The sequence below is a fragment of the Tursiops truncatus genome, chromosome 15, assembly GCF_011762595.2.
Source record: "Tursiops truncatus isolate mTurTru1 chromosome 15, mTurTru1.mat.Y, whole genome shotgun sequence".
Classification (NCBI taxonomy): Eukaryota; Metazoa; Chordata; class Mammalia; order Artiodactyla; family Delphinidae; genus Tursiops; species Tursiops truncatus.
Window position 1 is genome coordinate 8,328,445 of NC_047048.1, and position 22,016 is coordinate 8,350,460.

Below are 22,016 nucleotides of genomic sequence, written 5' to 3' on the forward strand. Positions count from 1 at the left end.
ATCCCTGCGGGCGGAAGCAGGCATTTCTGGTTTGGGAGACAAGGGGGAAAGGGGCTGGAACGGCCTCTGCACTGTGTTCCCAAGGCACCCCGTACCACTAAGGAACATCTCACACTGCTATCACTCCCACCACCTGCCTTCTGACCGTGTGCATTTCAGGGGCAGGATAACACTGAGAGTCAATTCTGTGACCCCCAACACCTAGCACGACGCCCAGCCCAAAACAGGCACTTGGACACATACTCGAGGCAGGAAGTGCCTTACCAGTGTCCTGGCGGAACTGCGTCCAGCTGGGGAGGTCGATGATATAAGGAGCCAGTGAGGGGTCAGCCTGGCCTAAGGGGATGCTGTGGGCCAGGCTCCCCAGCCCGAAGCGCTGGCCCTTCTGCTGGACAAACTGCTGCTCGATGTAGTTGCAAACAGTGGCACTGTAGGGGTGCCAGGTGCCCAGCCCGTCCTGCCATTCCCACACGGCCACTGCCACCGGGCTGGTGTACACCTGAGCCAGGGAAGGGCTTGGGGCCATGGCCATCTTCCCCAGGACGCCCTCTGTTCTCCCCACCGGCTTCAGACCACTCTGGGCTGCAGTCTCAGGTTCATTGCCCAGCGCTTCCAGGAGACCTGAAACAAGACAGACACGCAGTTACCGACGCACACGGTGGCCCTGCCAGAGTCAGTCTCAGTGCGGGGGGTGGGGGGGGGATCGTGCTTTTCCGCAGTCACTTTTTTCCCTAATACCTTAAGGGCATCGTGAACCAAGTACCTAATCCTGTCTCTTTGCTCAGGCAGCCAGGAAGAATTCGGAGTCAATCAAGCAGCCTCCTTACCTCTGCAAACGTCCAGGAAGACACAGTGGGTGCATTCTGGGTGCTAATCGTCAGCCCTGCTTCTGTCCTTTTGCCAGTAGTTTCCCCCTGGCCCAACTGCGAAGCGTGTCCTCTTATACTGTATGTATTTTCACGAGTCACCCCAATCCTCTGTGGACTGAGGCCAGCACGACCCCTTATACCTTTGTGAGGACGCCACACAGGTTTCCAAAGCAGGTTTGTTTGTGAGACACATATTAACACCTGCTATGCTACAGATGAAAAAAAACTATGTCTCAGAAAGGACCAGGGGCTCAAGGAGAGCCAGAGCTGCGACTCTAAGCATGGGCGGGTCCTAGCTCTGTCCAGGTGTCCAGGCTGCCCTGGTTTCCCGCACCATTAACCACAGAGGGCAGACCCTAGATAGACATTAACATCCTATGGGTGCTGAAGCCCTCCCTCTCTGGCCTCTCTGCACCCCACTCCCTGGGCCTGGGCCTTGCTGACCAGCGGTCAGCTCCAAAGACTTGACACCCATCTCCCAAGACATTATTCTCCCAGTCACTCCCGCCCAGCTGCATCACTCAGGGCTTTCCCAGGCCATCCATCACATGAACTTCTCCTCCACGGCCCCGACCAGAACTCTAATGCCCACATACACATATGGCGGTCCCTGTCTTTCTGCCCCCTCAGAAGGCAGACACCCAGCGAGTCGGCCTTGTCCACAGCCACCTCGCCAGCCCCAGCACAGGCCGTGTCATGTAGCACGTGTTATACGTGGATTAGCTCAAAGCACGACTGAATGGAGGCAGATGAAGATTCTATGTGCCTGCAGCTGTTTGAAGAAGAAAGGGGGTCGGTGGAAGCTCCTAGGGTGAGAGAGGAACGGGGCCAAACAGACTGACAAGGCGGTATTTCTCCCACTTTATGGACAGGAAAACAAAGAAGTCAAGGTCTTATTGAAGGTCACACATACACTGGTAAGTGGTAGCACAGAGTGCAAACCCAGATCAACTGGCTCTAATGCCCATTTTCTTAGCGAGGAAAGCTCAGCATGAGCTCTACCTTGGGCTCCGCCTAAATAAACGTTAAAATCCTAGGGATGCTTAAGCCCTCTCTAGCCTCTCAGCCTCTCTGCACCCCACTTACTTAGAGAGGGGGGAGGGAGAAAAGGGAAAGCGGTGGGGGGAGGGGAGGAAGGGAGAGAGGAGCCTGCATCTCAAGCTGTGAGCACCCTCAGCTGTTACGTCCACAGAGGACCCTGGTGCCAACAGGGTTCCCAGTCACATCATCTGCTCCGATTCCCACACAATCCCCTTAAGTACAGACACTGAATTTTGTCCCTGTTTTGCAGATGAGAAAACTGAGGCCCCGGTGGTTTTGGTGACTCACTTTCATGGCCACTAATGAGGCTGGGACCCTGCCTGGGCTTTCGCTGCTGTCCCTGAGATTGTACTCCAGCAGGGTTTCAGTGAGAAGGCCGATACCACCTGCCCCACAAGGAAGGCAGAGCTGGAGGAGCACGTGACAGGGAAGAGGCACAGGCTGTGGTGTCCACACGCCGCATATTCACTGCACTCTACTCACTGTGTCACCTGGTGAAGGTACCTAAGTCCTCCAAGCCCGATTTCGCTTGGAAGTGGACATATCAACCTCTATTCTAAGTGCTTTTCTAGGGGATTCAGATGGATAGGTGTGTATAAAGCACCCAGAACAGCTCCAGGCACACAGCCGATATCAGCCAATCTTGGCCTCCCTCCCTTTCTCTGCTCCCCTCCAACCCAGCACCTCCCACCCCTCAAGTCTAGGTGAGGAGTGGCGGCCCAGGGCGGCACTGAGCTACCCGGCCTGAGAACGTGGGCGATGAGTCAGGCCTGCAATAACTCTGAGCACACATAGGGGGGCCAGGGCCACCCCTGAGCTGCCAACTGCTCCAACAGTAGCACACATCCCGCCATGGAGGATTAGACCCGGGATGCCCTCGAGATGGCTGGCGAGCTTATTAGCTCAGCGCCTGCAACTAGAGGTCTCTGGACCCACATCCAGGTACAAATCACAGGACTGGTTTCAGGGCCAATTACTCCTGAGCCCAGACTTTCCCCCTGGCACCTCCTGGCAGGCGTCACTCATCTCTCGGGCAGCAGGGGCCTCCCATGTACCAGCACACGTGGTATGTTCCAGCATGTCCACACCCCCCCAGATGAACCAACACGGATAACTCTGCCAAACAGCCTGAGAACTACACTCGAGAACTTCAGCTAAGCTCTTCATGAACGTGTTTGGCCTACAGACCGCAGGCACACGATGGTCCAGGCTCTGTCAGGGTACTAGAGACCCAGAGATGAGAAAGACACAGCACACGGCCCCTCCACGACCGGCCACTGTCCCCACTAATACCAAGGCCTCCACCTTTTGTCCACATGCATCAAATTCTAGCAAGTGCCAGAACATTCGGAGCCATTTCCCACCTCCCAGACATTGATCCTGCTGGTGCCCACGTCCAGACTTCCATCCTCTCTGCGCCTAAGCCCCCAGCAATGTGCCCATCCTTCCAGACTCAGCCACGGCACCCCGCTCTGAGCCACACCTTTAACAGAAAGTGCTGACCCCATCCTCCTGTGCGTCCTCACTGCATTCTCCATTTATCCAAACATACTGCATTTACTGGTTTCAGTATCTGTCCCCCCTCTCACCACCCCCTGAACAGGAACTCCCTGAGGGCAGAGCTGGGGCTGACCCAAAGCTGGGGCTGCAGCTCGTCAAATGCCTAATATCCCAGAGGGTCTAAAACACACGCGCCGAAAGAGAGGAGCACCTTCTGCTCCAGGCGCCTGGGGCACACTTGGCGCGATGCCCAGAACACCCACTGATGTTCCCCTGGAACGCAGCAACCATGCACACGCAGTGGCCGTGTCAATGCACCCATTCTCTGTTACAGCCTCAGTCATCCCCAAGCTGCAGTTCAAAAACCTAATTTGTTTTGGCTCCTAATGATGGGGCTATTTAGGGTGCTCTTAATTATGAAAATTGTTATTATTCTAATTGGCCATGGAAAAACAGCCTTAGTCTGGGGGCAACCTAAACACTTTATGATAATGGAATAAGGGAATTCTTAAATAAATTATGGTACACCCCAATGATGGAATACGAGCCTTGAAAAATGTTTTTAAAAGGCTTTCAGACCTAGGATAATGCTGTTGACAAGTTAAAAATACCGGATATGTAACCATATACACTATATGCTCTCAAGGGGGTGGGTGTGCCATCTACTGAGCACCTACTATGTGGCGCGCACTCTGTCCGGTGCTCTTGCCATCCAGCTCTCTCAACCCTCAACTGCCCTTGAAGGTAAAGATTATCCCCATTTTACAGACATGAGAACCAAAGCCAAAAGCAATTAAGAATTTACTCAAGGTCAGACGGCCAGTCTGTGACACCAGGTTCTAATATAAGCTAATTTGTAAAAGGTGGGAAGGAACAACTCTGACATTTTCCTAGGAGTGATGGAGTTATGGGATATTTATTCTTTACCTCCTTCTGTACTGGCAAATGTTCTACAATGATCATATTACTTATTATGATCGAACAGAAGTTATTTTTAAAAAACTGTATCAAGGGGTTCCCTGGTGGCGCAGTGGTTAAGAATCTGCCTGCCAATGCAGGGGACACGGGTTCGAGCCCTGGCCCAGGAAGATCCCACATGCCGCAGAGCAACTAAGCCTATGCGCCATGACTACTGAGCCTGCGCTCTAGAGCCCGCGTGCCACAACTACTGAAGCCCTCGCGCCTAGAGCCCGTGCTCCGCAATGAGAAGCTACCACAATGAGAAGCCCACGCACCACAACGTAGAGTAGCCCCCGCTCACCACAACTAGAGAAAGCCCGCGCGCAGCAATGAAGACCCAACACAGCCAAAATAAATAAATAAATAAAAATTAAAAAAAAAAAGTATCAACAACTTTGACCACGAGAAAAACCATCCTGCCTTCTCTTGCATTCTCTTGTCAGATTTAGCCACAAACGCCTGTGCACAGCCCCACGGCTCCGAGGCACAGAGGGACGCTACTGTCCTACCAGAGAGGGGTTTCACACAAAGGAAAAAAGTTGCATGTGTCCAAGAGTCTTTCTATTCCCAGGGGATTTACAAAAGCTTTAGAACAAGACCTGAGCTGACGCAGGAATCTGAGTGAAACTCATCCTGCCTGACTGTGGGCCTCCGGGTAGGGGAACCACACAAACGGATCCCTTACAGTTGCGGCCTCCAGGAAGAAGGCCCCGAGCGTGGCTTTTAAACTGGTGCCCAGACAGGGCGACTGTCAATTTGCCAACATGTGAGGACCCGTTTCCTCCCCGCAAAGCCCACCGAAATACAGAGTGGCCTGGCCCAGGCCTGAGTTGGGCAGTTCACCCTTGGCTCCATGCTCGGTGACCTTGGGACAGTCACCTCCCCTTTCCTGGGCTCCACTGCTCAGGCGGTTGGATGGGTTTTTCAGCCTCTCATAAGCAGCAGAACCCTTTTCCAAATGTGACCGTACGCTGCCCATCGATATGTAAAACGCAGAAGAGTGGGGTGCTCTCATGGACACAAGGGCTGCCCTCCATTCCTACTTCCTGAGAGGTCCAGGAAGCTGTTGTGCGGGACAGAGGCGTTCTGAGGGGCACGGATTGGAGACCAGTGAGACCGGGTGGACTTCAAACCCTAGTTCCATGCTGCGTCACTTTCAGGTGCTTTCCAAGAAGCATGGGCCTGCAACTCCACACCCCACCAGCTGACACGGTGCGCATGACCGGTAAGCAGAGCATGACCTTCAAAGACTTGTTACAGGGCAGCCGGCCACCCAGGCACTGTCAGAAAGCCTTCCCACGGAGATGGGAAAGTCGAATACTGCACACAAACACACCAAAGAAATGTTCTACTTTGCTAGACATGTTGTTTTTAATACAAATTTAAAACAATGGCCTATTATTTTTTTGCCTGTCAAAGCAGTAAAAATAATTTCAGTACTCAGTGCTGGCGAGAGTACCCTGAGATGTCACACTTCTGGGACGGATAAACCCTTTCCAGAAAACAGTTTGGTAACACATATCAAGAGGTTTAAAAATGTTCACTTGCTTTGACATGATCATTAAAAAATCTATCAAAGGAGATGAGAGAAAAACTTCAACATAAAGATACTCCCCACAGCACTATTTTAACTTGGTAAAAGAGAAGCAGAGAGAAAACGCGGTAGAAACGGTACCAAAATGCTAAGGACTGCCTTGGAGTGCAGAAACTATTAGAGACCTTTGGTTCAACTTCCTTACATATCTGAACTTTTCACATTTTCTAAAGTGGGAAACTATTACTTTTGTTTTCAGAAACAAACCGCTACAATGCCCACCACTTTCAAAAGATCGTAAATATGACACAAACCCCACCACTGTTACTTACCATCATTACTTCAGACGGCTGCTCCCATCCCAGTGGAGTTTCACTAACAGGCCTGTCAAAGTACCATGGCACCTCCTTGCCAAGAGACACCATGTCCCACCCCTGAGTTCCAAGGAAGTGCAAAAAACACACCATCCCGGTGCCCAAACTATTACAACAGGGGAGCGCTGCAAGGTAAGGCTTTTGTCTAGAAAAGAGATGGCTTACGCTGGTGCCACCCAGGCCTGACCAGGCTCCTGAGAGATGGAAGGAGCTACACATGATTTGTCCCTTGCACATGGGGCTGCTAGAAGGGAAATAACTCCTCTCCTGGCTGGTGCCTGACTAGGGCCCTCCAGGGGCAGGTCAGAGCAGAACGTTCCAAATGGGGCTCAGAAAGCCACACAGTGGCCAGGAGGCAGGCCCCAGTGACCAACAGTTCCCCAGTGAGCAACCTCCTCCACCAGCACCAAGAGCCTGCTGCTCCTTCTTTGCCAGGAGCAACCTGACCACCCACAGGTCGTCAGAGCCTATCCTGGGGCCAGAATGGGGGAGCAGCGGAAGCAGTGGCAGGCACAGTGGCCATAATCACACCAGTGGCCACCAACCAAGAGCTTACTAGGTACCAGGCACCGTGCTAAGTATCTTATAAGTGTTCTCATTTAGTCCTCACATTCCTGAGCAAAGGGTATCATCTCCATTTCATAGATGAGAAAAGTGAGGCAAAAGATAAACAACTTGCCTGAGAAGCCACAGGTATAAGCAAACCCAAATCAGTTTGCAGAGGGATAAACTGATGTGGACAAATCAGCCTGCCAGATGTGTCTGCTTGACCTACTACACAGTTTTTAGTTTTTACAAATTGAGCCAATGTTTAAAAACTGGAATATCCACCATTAAAAAAAAAAAATCCAGACTTCCAGCTTCTCTTGAAAACCAGAAAACCTGGCAACATTTGCAGGCCTGACCCAGATTCGTTATGCAGCCAGCAACGATGAGCTGCACCACTGTGGTGGCTCGTACTTCTCTCAAGGTTACCACAACTCTCCACGGCAGAGCCGGCAAACTTCTCCTATAAAGGCCCGGAAGGTACATATTTTAGGCTTTGTAGGACACTGGGTGTCTGTTGCAACTACACAACTCCACCACTGTAGTGTGAAAACAGCCAAAGGCCACACATAAACTAACCGGCGTGGTTGTGTCCCAATAAAACTTTACTAACAAAAAAAGGCTGTGGGGCTTCCCTGGTGGCGCAGTGGTTGAGAGTCTGCCTGCCGATGCAGGGGATGCAGGTTCGTGCCCCGGTCCGGGAACATCTCACATGTGGGCCTGTGAGCCATGGCCGCTGGGCCTGTGCGTCCGGAGCCCGTGCTCCATAACAGGAGAGGCCACAGCAGTGAGAGGCCTCGTGTACCACAAAAAAAAAAAAAAAAAAAGAGGCTGTGGGCTGGATTTGGCCCATGAGCCACGGTTTGCTGACCTCACTGCGGTCCCACTGAACTATAGTTGAGAAATACTTCTTTGAACCCGTTTCTCTATTGAAAAGTGGGAGAGTGCTTATGCCTCTGGCCAGCCTCCCCTATGACATGCCTGCCCTCTGTAGACATGTCAGTCTTTGCCCAACACCTGAGGGTGAAATACAGCATCCAACAGCACGGCAGGCAACATGTGGTAAGGGCCACCCCCAGGGAAGCCCAACCTGCTTCCCTTTCCTTGCATCAGGCAACTGGGCCCTGGCCTACCTCTCTTCTCTCCTCCCTCCCCTGTGACCCTCTCATCTGCTCCCATGGCTTCAATAATCCCATGCACGCAGAGCACCCAGATCTTTCTTCAGATGTCCTGCCTGAGTCCCTTAAGCCCTCTGCTCCAGCCATCGGCAACTCCAGTGAGAGCCCAGAACCGGCCAGGCTGTTTCATGCCCCTCACCCCCCACCATGAGTACCCATCCCACCTGTCCACTTACTCAATTCTTAATTCCCAGCCTGAGACTCTCTGTCCAGTGAAATCTTTCCTACATCCACTCCTGCCCTGCACGGAGAAGTGGCCTCTTCTAACCACCAATGTCCATGTGACATCTGAGTGCAATTATCTACCTGTCCCCTCCACTAGGGCACAGACTCCTAAAAGGCAAGGATTATGGTCAGGAAAAGATTTTTCAAACAAGGCACAGAACGCTGACTATACATGAAGAGATACATTTCACTGTGTTAAAATTAAGAATGGTTGTTCAACAAAACATGCCTCAAAGAAAGCAGAAAGTTAAAAGCTGGAAAAAGATATTCACAATAAGCACGAAGGATTAAAATCAAGGATATATAAAGAACTCTTACAGTCAACTTTCTTTTTAAAGCGCCAGGAACCCCACAGAAAAATTGCAAAAAAGTGAACATACAATTTATAGGAAACACACATGCCAATCAACTTATGAAGAGATGTTCGACATCAGGACTCAGGGACACAGAAATCAAGATCCCAAAGATCCCATTTTATACCCATTCCATTGGCAGAAATAAAAAAAAGTCAGCCTATACCAAGTGTTGGCAAGAGTGTGGAGCAAGTGGAAGGCCTACGTTCTGCTGCTGGTGGAGTGAAAACTCGTACAATCACTTCAGAAGAAGTCTAGTAACAACTACGAAAGTTGGACATTTATTCACCCTATGACCCAGCAAAATACCACCCCTCAGCTCATACCCAAGAAAACCTCTTGCATATGTGCAACAGGAAACGTGTACGGAAATGTTCAGAGCAGTCCACGCGTCACAGCAAAACTGGAAACGAGCAGGTACCCATCAACGGAAGATCAGACGCATAAACTGTGATTTGCCCACACCATGGAATATTATTCAATATTCAAGACAAATGAACCAGATGACATGCAATACTATGGACAAACTGTAGCAATATTTTTTTAAGTGCCTTAGGAATACACAGGTACCGTAAAACTACATAAAAATGAAAGTGAGGGATAATGGTTATCTCAGGATGGGAATGAGAGGAAAGATCAAATGATTGGATGTGTATTTTGTTTCAAGATCCTGGCTTTTGTTGTGGATGGCTGAAATGCAGGAACTTACAACACATTAAAAATAACTTCGGAAACAAGTGAAAGCAAGCTGGGCGTGAACGGTGATCAGTGTTTATTAATCTAGTTCTCCGTTTACCTGCGGTGAAAATTAAAACAAACACACAGAAGGGACTGTTTAATTCTCTGTACTCCAAGTGCCAAGCACAAGCCCGGGCACACAACTTCCTAAGCGTGTGTGCAATGAATGAGGGATGCTCCTCCCTCGCCCGTGGCCCCATTCCTGACGGCCTCTTCGGTACCTTCAACAGGTCTGAAGCCAAACCCACCTTCCTTGCTGACGCCCCTCTCCTCCTGGATTCCCTGGCTCTGCACTGGCCCTCCTCCGCCTTCTCCCCCAGCCCAGCGGCTGCCCTGGCTTGCCCTCTCCTCGCCTCCTCAGACCCCACTGCTAGCATCTGGTTGGGACCTTTCTGCCTCTCACCTTGACAAGCACTCTCTGCCAACTGGCTTCTCCAACTCCTGTCTCTCCTCGTCCACCCTAGAGACAGGTGCGAGGTTGAGCTTCCCGATGCAGTTCTGACCCTCTCTCTTCCGCACCTCCCCTAGAGCTCTAGAAATAATGTTCACGTTCCGGCTGATGCTGAACGCCCATCACAGTCTGGTCCCTTCCTATCAACAGTAGCTGCCAGAGCATCTCTCTTCAGTATCCTCTTCCATCTATACCTTCCCCTCCCCGACCCCTCCTAAAAAGTGTAAGTGATGAGCTGCTACCCCACATACCGCCAGTTTCCCCAACTCCGTGCCTCGACTTTACCCGGAATCCCACCCACTTGGCCACCCATCCTCAGCTGACCCACACTTTCAAGGCCCCATTTAAACACCTCCAGGATGCTGGGATGTGCCCACTTGAAAGAAAAATCCCCTCTTACCAACTTCCATGGCATTCTGTCTGTCCTCTACAGTTCTCTCTCTTTCACAAGACCCGGAGCAGCCAGAGGGCAAACTCCCCTGTCTACCTCCCCCTACCAGAAGCTGGCAGTGGTGTACGGAAACAGTCACGAAGAGAACAATCGAATCCATTCCACGCTTTCTAGCCAGGGAGCTCATCTGGCTCATTTCTAGCCATGGCTCATGAAATGCCCATCCTAGGACTTCCCTGGTGGTCCAGTGGTTAAGACTCTGAGCTTCCAACGCAGGGGGCTCAGGTTCGATCCCTGTTCGGGGAACTAAGATCCCACAAGCCGCGCGGCACAGCAAAAAAAAAAAAAAAAAATGCCCTTCCTGGAATTCTACTAAAATCCTTCTGTTCCCCTGAGCCTTGGCATGACCCCTAAAAGCCCCCGCTCAGCCCCCTGCCTACCTTTCCAGGCTTCTCGGCCGCGCATCCACACGCTGTCGCTTTAGCCACACTGAGCTGCTTACAGTGACCCAGATATGCCAGGTTTCTTCACGACTTTGCGTATACTGACTCCTCTGCCAGGCTCCCCTACTTCCTGGGACCTACTCCTTCTTCACAACCTTAGCTATCATCTTCTGGAGGCTTCTGGACCTGCCCTCCTGGGCAAGGGTGGGCTGGGCTCCGCCCTGTGATTATCCACTCCTCAACATGTATCACACTGACAACACCTTGTCACTGTCTATGGTTTGTTTATCTTTTCCACCAAACAATGAGCTCCTGGAAGACAGAACTTTTGCTCCTGGTCACTGTAACCCCAGCACTGGGCATGGGGCTGGACAAAAAGGAGGCACCCAGTAAAGGTTCAAGTAACAAAAGAAACTAAAATTTCCAGTTCAAATGCAGAAACCGTGACTCGTGTCCTTCATCCCATAAAGCGCGTCTGAAGGCGGAAAGCATCTTCTAAGACTGGTTAAACAGGAGAAGCTGCTGGCAGGAAGCCACGTGAATTTATCTGAGACAGCTGGCAATCAACAATCAACTCCCAGGGCTCACTTTCATCCTGGGGACCTCAAGTTCCACCCTCCCCAGTGCCCACTTTCTCTACTGAAAACCAGATTGGGAAGGCAGCAATGTAAAGTCCCCAGGGCTCTCACCTTTTCTCTCTGGAGAGCTGGCACAAACCGTGCCTTCTTGGTGGAGATACCAGATCCTTAGGAGGAATGACTTGTTTGAGTTCCCATCTTGATATAAAATTCAAACAACAAAAACCGGGCAAATCTGAAAGGCTTGCTGACTCAGCAACACAAATTCCAAGGCACCTTTGCCAACAAGGAAGAAGATGATCAGGTTTTAAATTGAGAAACAGGAGTTAGTGAAAACGAATTCACAGATGTCCAGTCTGTGTGCTGTGGCTGGGGACTGGAAACCACCAGATTCATTTTCCAACAGCCTGGGCAGAGCAGAAGGTACAGTAGTCTCCCTCCGCCCACTCAATAACCAAGGGGATGGCTAAAAACAACAACAACAACAACAACCCCACAAAACAAACAAACACACACTAAGCCCTTCCACAGAAAGGCCTGAAAGGACTTCGAAAGCCGATCTGCAGTGTAGGTATCCAGGGAATCAACACACCAGAGACGGAAAAAATTTGGCCAAGGTCACATGGCAAATGAACAAGAAGCCTAGTTATAGTCATACTGATGGTTTAAGTAAAGCCTGATTTTGGTTACCCGAAAGACCACCTTCTACAACTCTACAGGAGCTAGGATAGCATGCAGAAATATTTTGAGTTTCTTAAGGGTCCAAGCGTCTCTGCACAAACTATTTCCACTGCTTTTGGCACTTAAAGAAGAGGAACCAGTGTGGGGGACAGCAGCTGGCTGAGAAAGGGTAGTTTCAGGGGGAAAAAAAAAGCGTCCTAAATCCTTTCCACAGCATATACCTTATGCCCTCCCCAAGAAAGTGACCCAGGGTCCCAGGAAATAGGCACTTCCTGGAAGTCAGACCCTACACGGGGCGAGTTAGGAGTTAGACTAAGGAGGCAAACTCCCCTAAAGTACAGCCCCTGGCTCCAGTGAGCCGTCCACCGGGAGGCAGACCCCAGCAGAACCCAAACGCTAACTAGGGCAGCCGGTGGCGTTATCACCACCGCCTCCTCCAAGTCCGGTGAGAAAGGGTACACTCCCACAGACGGACCAAACTCTGGGTCTGCGCCCCTCCCCCTGCTAGCCCTTCGGCTTCCACCCCGGCGTTCACCCTCCCACCAGGTCCGGTGCTAAGCTCCCAGCGTCTCCCAATTCCCCCAGCTCCCTCCTCCGGGACATCTACTCGAAGGCCGGTCCCCACAATCCCCCCCCTCCCCCGTCACCCCGGGGCTCTTCTCCGGCCCGGCCCAACCTTCCCTCACGCCCACGCCCGCCCCCTTCCGGTCCCAGATCGGCTCGGTCTCCCCGGCGTCCCCGGGACCCCAGCCCTGGCGACGAGCAGGTGGCCTGTCCGCCCCTCTCACCGAGGCTGAGGAGGGCGCGGGGGCAGGCGGACGACACCGCCGAGCTCAGGCTGCAGCCCCCGCTGGGCCTGGGCACGGCTCAAGCTCTGCCTCCCAGCCTAACGAAGAGGCAGCCGGAGTGAAACAGCGTCGCTTCCTTGCGACCCAGTGCGCATGCCCAGGACGCTGGGCCTTCTGGGAAACGTAGTTCCAGTGGAACGGCGGGGGGGCGGGGCCGAACTCGACGTTCACCTGTTTAGCGGGTATGTATCCCAAGAGAGTTTCGTGTCTAGCTGGGGAGACAGACACTTAAACATACAACTACAGGACTCCCCTGATGGCGCAGTGGTTAAGAATCCGCCTGCCAATGTAGGGGACACGGGTACGAGTCCTGGTGCAGGAAGATCCCACATGCCACGGAGCAACTAAGCCGTTGCTACAACTACTAAGCCTGTGCTCCAGAGGCCGGGAGCCACAGCTACTGAACCTGCGTGCCACAACTACTGAAGCCTGCACGCCTAGAGCCCATGCTCCACCACAAAAGAAGCCACCGCAATGAGAAGCCCGCGCACCACAATGAAGAGTAGCCCCCGCTCACCGCAACTAGAGAAAGCCCGCGTGCAGCAACGAAGACCCAACGCAGCCATAGATAGATAGATGATAGATAGATAGATAATAAAAAATTAAATTAAAAAAAACACACACCTACAATCTAGTAGGATAAATGTGATAAAGGAGTGAGAGCATAGAAGGGGGTGCCTAATGCGGGGTGGGGGGGAGGTCAGGAAGACATCGCAAAGGAGGTGACATCTGAATTGGATTTTGAAGCCTGTATAGGGGTTTGCCAGATGGAATACAGGGAATCCCTTGCAAAGGATGAGAGATGTGAAAGTGCCTGACGCATTCAGGAAGCAGGGAAATGTTCTATGTGGCCAAGGCAGAGGGTACATGGATGGGGTGAGGACAGAGAAAATGGATTAGGGTGTGGCAGGATATGGGGAAATGTCTGGGTAAGATTATGATGGACTCTATATGTCATGCAAGAAATTTAGGCCACTGGAGTCAATTGAAGATTAAGCAGGGGAATGAGAGTAGGCATTGCATTTTAGAAGGATACCCTTGCGGTGGGTGGAGGATAGAGAAAGGAGTGGGGAGACCAGTCTGGAGGTTGTTGTTCAGGTCGAAGGTGATGAGGCCTAAACCAGACTGGTGACTAATCTTTTGGGATCATAGACCTCCTGTAGAAAGCTAAAGAAAGCTATTCCCAGAAAAATGCTCAGATGTGTTCACACCTAGGTATACACATACATTTTGCATACAGTTCCAGGGGATTCAGAGTCCTCTGAATCTTGAACTCTAGTTGAATATCCTTACATAATCTAATGTCACTCATACTTTATCAGGGATTTGAGGAAGATTCAGATTGCTGGAGATGGGGAAAGAGCCCTCCCCCAACATTCAGTTCAAACACTTCATTTTATAGAGGAGGAGAGAGGGGGAGTAACCCACCAAAAGCTAGTGAAGGAAGAGAAGGAACTGCAGCGGGCCCAGTTTCTTGTACCCTAGGCTGGGTACAAGAGCTGGGTCAGCTCCCCATACCACGCAGAGGTGACTTAGAGGACATAGGCTTTGAGACTGGGGCGGCATCAAAGTCAGGTTCTTCTAATTATGCCCAGAGCCAGCTCTCCATTGAGAAACGAAGGGTAGCGTTTTACCTGTGATTTATACTAGATGCCTGCCGCGGCTACAGATTAGGATGGGACCACTTCCCTTCCCCTCTCAGAGCCTCAGTTTTCTCAGCCATAATCATTAACAACATGTCTAAATCACCTAGTAGGTGCTTCCCTCATTACTCCCATTTTAAAGATGAGGACACTGAGGACTTCCCTGGAAGTCCAGTGGTTAAGACTGAGCTTTCACTGCAGGGGGCCCGGGGTTCGATCCCTGGTCCGGGAACTAAGATCCCACATGCCATGCAGCACAGCCAAAATAAATAAATAAATAAAATAAAAATAAAAAGATGAGGACACTGAGGCTTAAGTGAGGACACAGAGCTTAAGCAATGTGTCCAAGGTCACATAGTTGACAGCTGAGAGCTGGTCTTTTTTTTTAAATAAATTTATTTATTTATTTTTGGCTGCGTTGGGTCTTCGTTGCTGCGCGCGGGCTTTCTCTAGTTGCGGCGAGCGGGGGCTACTCTTCACTGCAGTGTGCAGGCTTCTCATTGCGGTGGCTTCTCTTGTTGCAGAGCACGGGCTCTAGGTGCGCAGGCTTCAGTCGTTGTGGCACGAAGGCTCAGTAGTTGTGGCTCATGGACTCTAGAGCGCAGGCTCAGTAGTTGTTGCACACGGGCTTAGTTGCTCTGCAGCATGTGGGATCTTCCCGGACCAGGGCTCGAACCCGTGTTCCCTGCGTTGGCAGGCAGATTCTTAACCACTGAACCACCAGGGAATCCCTGAGAGCTGGTTTTTATATCGAGGTAGTGTCTGACTCCAGACTTGAGCACCCCCATATGGCTGGCCTCACTGCAGGAAAGGTGGGGATGCAGATGAAATGGTCTGAAGCATTAGAAAAGCCTTTCAACACCCAAAAGATATTTTAAGCGTTTCCTTTTTCCTCAGTGAAACACTGGAGTGTTTGTCCAAAACCCCACTGCACATACACGTAGACACTCAAATGGGTAGAACAATGGTGAGAGGCTGGCTGGGAAGGTTCTGGAACCTAGGCTCTAGAGAGGGGAGGACCTCTAAACGCAGACTGTTGGAGCTCTGGGGAAGTCTCAGGGGCTCAAGGTTGAGAACCAGTGTGGGAGGCCAGGGGGAAGGCTGAGGCGAAGTTCCACAGGGACAGGAAGTAGGACACGGTCTGGAAGACTGGGTGCATGGGAGCGTCCTCCCATTAGGTAGAGCATGCTAGAAAAGTGGGGAGGTCAGTCAGTCAACCTCACGCAGAGTGTGAGGTAGAGGGAGGGGTCGAACAGCCAGGTATGAGGCTCTGGAGAGATCTGGGCTAGAGAGGGGGATTTTGGAGTCACAGGCGATGAAATTGAGATCACCTGGGAAGACCGCAGAAGAGGCGCAAAGGTCAGTCCGGGGCTGAGGAATGCTGACTTTTGAAGGACAGATGAGAAGCAGAAGTGTCTGTGGAACAGGCTGGACTGGGGGACACCAGGTGAACATGATGGCAGAGAACCAAGGGGAGGGTTCCACGAAGGGGGAGCTCAGTGGTGACAGACACTCTGAGAGGCCCAACCAGCTGGTCCCCTGGTGGGGAGCCCATCCCAGAACCCAGGGCTCCTGCCGCCCAGTCTTGGGTTCCCTCATTTTTCAGTCAACTGGCTGATGTCCAGAAAGGTCCCAAACTTCTGACTTAGGGACAGGAAGGCCATTGGTGACCGCACAGCGGCTTCCATTGAGAGGCGGGAGCTGAGGCCATGGAGGTTAGGAATGCAGTCTGGAAGCATAGGCAGCTGTTCCAAGAGCAATCTTTGTGTTCCACACATGGGAGGAGGAGATTGAAGAGGGTGGCAGAGGATAAATCCACACGTGTGGAATGATGCCACTTACGTAAGGATGCCCGTGGCCGTGTGTGCTTGGGAAGACGCCCAAAGGGCGGGGGGAGCAGGTGATAGTCACTTTCTTTGTACTTTTCCTGTAGCATTTCACTGTGTCCCAATGAATAGTTTCCATTTTTGTAACCTAAAAAGAAAGACTATTTTTATTTGGGGAAAAGTAAAGAGTTCCGGTCGTGAAAAGAAGCGAAATAGGACAACAGCGAGAGGAAGAACGGGGGACAGGGACTTTGAAGTTTTAGGCAGGAGACAGTGAGTGTGCTGTGCTCTGAGGCTGCAGCAGGATGTCCCTCAGTTAGCTGGAAATGAGGGAAACTGGATTGGCCACTTGCAAACTGAACTTTAAGCCAATACACATAGAATGGGGCTGGTTAAATAACCCTGGAACACTAGGTAGAAAGAATGAGGAAGACTCACAGGTGCTGATGGAACTGGTAGCCAAGATCTATTGTTAAAAAAGGAACTTTCAGAGCAGAGAGTTAGAGTAGAATGGGCACTTGTGTGTGTGTGTGTGTGTGTGTGTGTGTGTGCATTTTAATTTTTATTGGACTACAGTTGATTTACAATGTTGTGTTAGTTTCAGGTGTACAGCAAAGTGAATCAGTTATATATATATACATATATCCACTTTTTTTAGATTCTTTTCCCATGTAAATCATTACCGAGTATTGAGTAGAGTTCCCTGTGCTGTACAGTAGGTCCTTATTAGTTATCTATTTTATATATGGTAGTGTATATATCCCACTCTCCCAATCCCAATCTCCCAGTTTATCCCTCCCCCCACTTCCCCCTTGGTAACCATAAGTTTGTTTTCTACGTCTGTGACTCTGTGTTTTGTAAATAAGTCCATTTGTACCATTTTTTTAGATTCCACATGTAAGAGATATTGTATGATATTTGTTTTTGACTTACTTCACTCAGTATGACAATCTCTAGGTCCATCCATGTTGCTGCAAATGGCATTATTTCATTCTTTTTTATGGCTCAGTAATATTCCGTTGTGTATATACCACATCTTCTTTATCCGTTCCTCAATCAATGGACATTTAGGTTGTGTCCATGTCCTGGCTATTGTAAATAGTGCTACAGTGAACACTGGGGTACGTTTGTGTGTTTTAAATGCACACACAGGCTTGGAAGCATAGATATTTTCTGAGAGGAAACCTAAGATGCTCCAAGAAGGTAAGGGATGAGCTGAGGATTTTTATTTTATTTAGTATGCATTCATGCTGATTTTTTCTATCACAAAAATATGAGAATGCCCCCCAACACATACACACAGTAGAGTAGGTTAGGTATGCCTTGTGGGAGCTGAAACATTCCAGGTGGAGGCTCTGTACTAAATCGTCTGCCCAGAAGGGAAGACTTTTTTAAAAAATTTTTCTTGTGCTGAGAACCCTTTTTTTTTTTTTTTTGCGGTACGCGGGCCTCTCACTGCTGTGGCCTCTCCCGCCGCAGAGCACAGGCTCTGGACGCGCAGGCTCAGCGGCCATGGCTCACGGGCCCAGTCGCTCCGTGGCATGTGGGATCTTCCCAGACCGGGGCACGAACCCGTGTCCCCTGCATCGGCAGACGGACTCTCAACCACTGTGCCACCAGGGAAGCCCTTTTTTAAAAATATTTATTTATTTGGTTGCACTGGGTCTTAGTTGCAGCAGGCAGGTACCTTAGTTGTGGCATGTGAACTTTTAGTTGCGGCATGCATGTGGGATCTAGTTCCCTGACCAGGGATTGAACCCGGGCCCCCTGTATTGGGAGCACAGAGTCCTAGCCACTGTGCCACCAAGAAAGACCTTATTTTTTAAGGTCTCACGGGCTAGCATTTGTGCCACCCACGGGCCTTGAGGGCTCCCAAGCAACTGAGAATGAATGATGTGGCCCAGGAAAGAAGTGGCCATAGAAGGCGGAGTGGTGGGGGCCAAAGGAACTTAGATTAAAAAACAAAGTTCTTCAACTCCACTCCAGGTGTCAGGGTTTACTGCTTCCAAAGGTTCCAATCTTGGAACCAGCCCCTGGCTCACGCTGGAGCAAGAAAAGATCGACTTCAGCCTGGGAAAAGGCGAGACATTAGAGCCCAGCGACACCACTGAGGGGCTCGAGCACTTTCTGATGTTTTGCTTGGAAAGGCAGAATTTTGCCGCTTGGTGCCTCAGCTAATGGGCCTCCATCTGACACTCTGGAGGGCTCGTCTGATTAGAAGCCACAGCTGCCTTGCTCATTATTTCTGATGAATTGACAGCACCTGGCATCTCTGGGCGATGGCCTCGCTCAGGACCCAGGTGCGACCTACACAGCCAACAAAATCACAGTGGTTTTGCAGCCCTGAGGAGGGAAGCAGTCTCACCTGAAAGCACCATCTTATGTCATTCCCAGTCCCCGGGAGCCCAATTTGATGAACTGGTTTGTCCTTCTTGCTAGTTCCCTTGCTGCCAGTCTGAAATAACTGATGTGAACTCACAGTTAATTCATTGGAGAAGTTTGTTTTAAGTCTAAGCAATCCCACTTGACCTCTAGCCTCCACCCCACAGTTATTGTTCTTATTGTAAATTAATGCTCTAGCACCCTGCTGTTAAAAAAAAAAAAAAAGACAACAAGCCTGAGGTGGGAGATAGATGGGCCCCAAGCTGAACTGTTTCTCCCCTGTGGACAGAAACTCCACAAAAGCAGGATGATGGAGGAGGCTGGGCCCTGCCCAGATAAGAGATAATAGACGACATATTCCTTATTCTTGAAATCAAGGAGACCTCCCTGACTACACATGCACAGAAAGGCTCCTTGGAGGTCAAAAAGGGAGGGGGCACCAACTCATAGTAAGTGACGTCAACTACCCATAGGCCTCTTCGCTGGAATCCATCTTGGCTAAGAGATACACACGCACACAGGGAGGACCCTGAGATATACCAAATATGGACTCAGAACCAGGTAAAGCAACATGATTGGTCAAAGGAAACCCAGAAGAAATGCCCCATATGAGTGATTCAAACTGCCACGAGTGTGTCACTCTCTCTCTGAGCCCACCCGCGTGTCTATCCACGTGTACACTTCTTTCTCCTAATAAACACTTGCTTCACTACTTTCCGTCTCTGTGTGGAAATTCATTTCTACACAGCTGACGGGCCAGGGCCTTGTCACTGACCACTGGTCTAGTGGCTAAGATTTGGTGCTCTCACTGCCGTGACCCGACCTCAATCACTGGCCAGGAACTGAAACCCTGCTTCAAGCCGCTGCAAGGCCGAGGCCACCGGAGATCAGGCCCAAAATGGAGTCAGTTGTGCTAAGCCGCATGTCAGCAAACCAAGACTTATTACCTAATTGCAGTTTCAGCCTCTCCCAGGAAAGTAACCTTTAACCAGTCAATCTGGAATTACCTGGCCAGCACTACTGAAGTAATTCGCCCCATAGACCCTTTCTGTCCCCCATAGGAAGGTGACTTTGCCTGAAACAATCCACTCTTTGCTAGAAACTTCCTTTTCCCGCCCGCTTCTGCCTATAAAAGCCTTTCACTTTGTACAGCTCTTTGGAGCTCCTTTCTATTTGCTAGATGGAATGCTGCCGAACTCCTGAATTGTGGAATGAAGCCAATAAGATTAAACTTACTCAGTTGAACTTTATTATTTTTTTATTTATTTATTTTTTGTGGTACGTGGGCCTCTCACTGCTGTGGCCTCTCCCGTTGCGGAGCACAGGCTCCGGCCACGCAGGCTCAGCGGCCATGGCTCACGGGCCCAGCCGCTCCGCGGCATGTGGGATCTTCCCGGACCAGGGCACAAACCCGCGTCCCCTGCATCGGCAGGTGGACTCTCAACCACTGCGCCACCAGGGAAGCCCTGAACTTTATTTTTAACACTCATTTGGAATCTTGAGTTGCTCAAGAGAAGGGATCAGTTGTGGTGTGTGGACAAGTAAGGTGTCCTAACCTGAAGGCTGAGGGCAGGTGGTCCCTTGGGAGACACAGTGTTATCTTTCTGGTGATATCCAACCTCCTCCTGGAAACTTCCATTAGCCCCTAGGAGCTGCTCAGAATCCATTGATTAAAATACCTGATAAGTCTCACACCTGTCAGGAAAAATTGTAAAAGACAATTTTGAAATGGGCAAAAAGTTAATCTGGAAGGGTGTTAGAGAACACCTAGGTATCTGATTCTATAAGAATCTGTGCCTTTCCTAGTCTTTGACTAAGGTATTTTACAAAATCAATAGTAATGCAAATAACTCTTACCCATAGAGATGCAATTGATTTCTGTCTGTGAGAGCCATTTTTGCCTCTATCAGCAAATTCATGCCTGCATTCCTGATCACCTTTGTAAATCTGTTTTTTGGATTCTCCTTTGAACCAGTTTTTTCCATCTTGCAGTTTCCCTCAATGAATGGGTTCAAACAAGATCTCTGACATGTTTTAATTTTATATTTGTGGGATGAGTTTTTTTCGTTGTTCTTTAACATAGCTCGTATCTCCCTTTTTACCCCTTGCTATTAGGAAGGCAAAATTTTAAGATTAAGTTGTCTTATTTTTTAAACTTTTTACCATGGGGGCACACCCATAGGCTGGAGCTGCAAGCTGGTCCAGGAGGGTGGAGTGTGGGGTCTCCCAAGAGAGTGAACAGGTGCACTTGGAGCCCACAGGATGTGCTATGTGACTCTGGGCGCAGTTTTAAACACTCAAAGTGTTGATTAACCGAGAGTTTCCCAGGATATAATAGGGACTTTACCCAAATGCCCGGGAAGGAGGCGGCCTGAGCAATGGGCCTGCCATCTTCCTCCCTTTCCCACGGAAGCTCCACCTTGAGGCGGGAAGGCAGGGTCCTCTGACATTACCGCTGGAGGTGGCCTCTCCGCCCGAGCTGAGGGCACCCACCTCCTGGAACTAGCTGGGGCTGGCACTTGAGGTTACATCCTCGGCACACTTCCTCCCCATACCACACGCAGCCACTTCCTCTGAGAACAGCAGAAGTTGAATGAGAAAAGAGTTCCCGAGATGTTGCAACACCCAGGACAATGAGGGCAAGTAACAGGTGGGTGGTCCTAGCGAGGACCATCTCCCAGGGGGTCCTGGGAGTAGCCTTTGCTTGGAGACCAGCTCTGAACACACACTGCATTCCAAGTGTCACATGAATCCTCACCATAATCCTGAAGTCGAGAACTCCCCCATCTGAAACAGGATGATTCTTAGGAGGAGGAAACGGGCTCGGGCAGGGGTAGAGCTGGGTGGGATGTGAGACAGGCCATTTGGCCCAGGGGTCGTGCTGCATGACCCAGGATTCCACCAAGTGCTCTGTTACTCAGTCTTCAGACAGTCCCATCTTACAGATGAAGTGACCTGCCAGCCCGGCCGTGGCAGGGAGCCAGGCTGGCTTTTTGTCAGCCTCCAGGTTTTACTCTGCTGCTCGGTGGATCTCCCTGACAGAGACGGCCCATCCATGGCACTCAGCCCTTCAGTGGCTCTTTTTCATGTTATCAGCCCTGTGTGGCCAGCTTCTCCACTCTCCCCCTTACTGGACATCCAGGTCCTCTATTCCTACAGCCACAGGTTCTCACCATCCTCTCCTCCCTCCACACCCACCTCCCCCATTTTGCCCAGCTAGGACCTGCTCGTTGTTTGAGGATTTGCTCCAGGATCACCACCTCCAGGAAGCCCACCCTTTCTACCCCTGAGTCTTTTACTCCTGTACAGCACACCTGATGGGGGCAGGGGACAGGATTCCTTCTTGATGGAACTCCACTGGCCCAGAGTACTTCACACACCTGAATCAGTTGGGGATTTTGTTGAGATGCAGATTCTTAGGTCTGGGATGGGGCCCCAAACTCTGCCTTTCCCAC

The 22,016-nt window shown here is 50.6% G+C and overlaps 1 protein-coding gene across 5 annotated transcripts in view; it reads right to left on the reverse strand.

Annotated features, from left to right (window-relative positions):
- DTX2 (deltex E3 ubiquitin ligase 2) overlaps window positions 1–12,784 on the reverse strand; it is a 33,827-nt gene extending 21,043 nt beyond the window's left edge. The window contains exons 1-3 of one of the 5 annotated variants that reach the window (XM_033839174.2): window positions 12,651–12,784; window positions 11,293–11,457; window positions 265–621 (exon numbers count right to left, since the gene is read on the reverse strand). In XM_033839174.2, the coding sequence (XP_033695065.1) occupies window positions 265–532 (268 nt within the window). In that variant the 5' untranslated portion in view covers window positions 533–621; window positions 11,293–11,457; window positions 12,651–12,784. Of the gene's footprint in view, window positions 1–264; window positions 622–827; window positions 1,040–10,600; window positions 11,255–11,292; window positions 11,458–12,650 lie in introns of those variants that run through there. The other 4 variants (XM_033839173.2, XM_033839172.2, XM_033839176.2 and 1 more) reach the window with 4 other exon arrangements.
- Window positions 12,785–22,016: the final 9,232 nt, after the last annotated feature.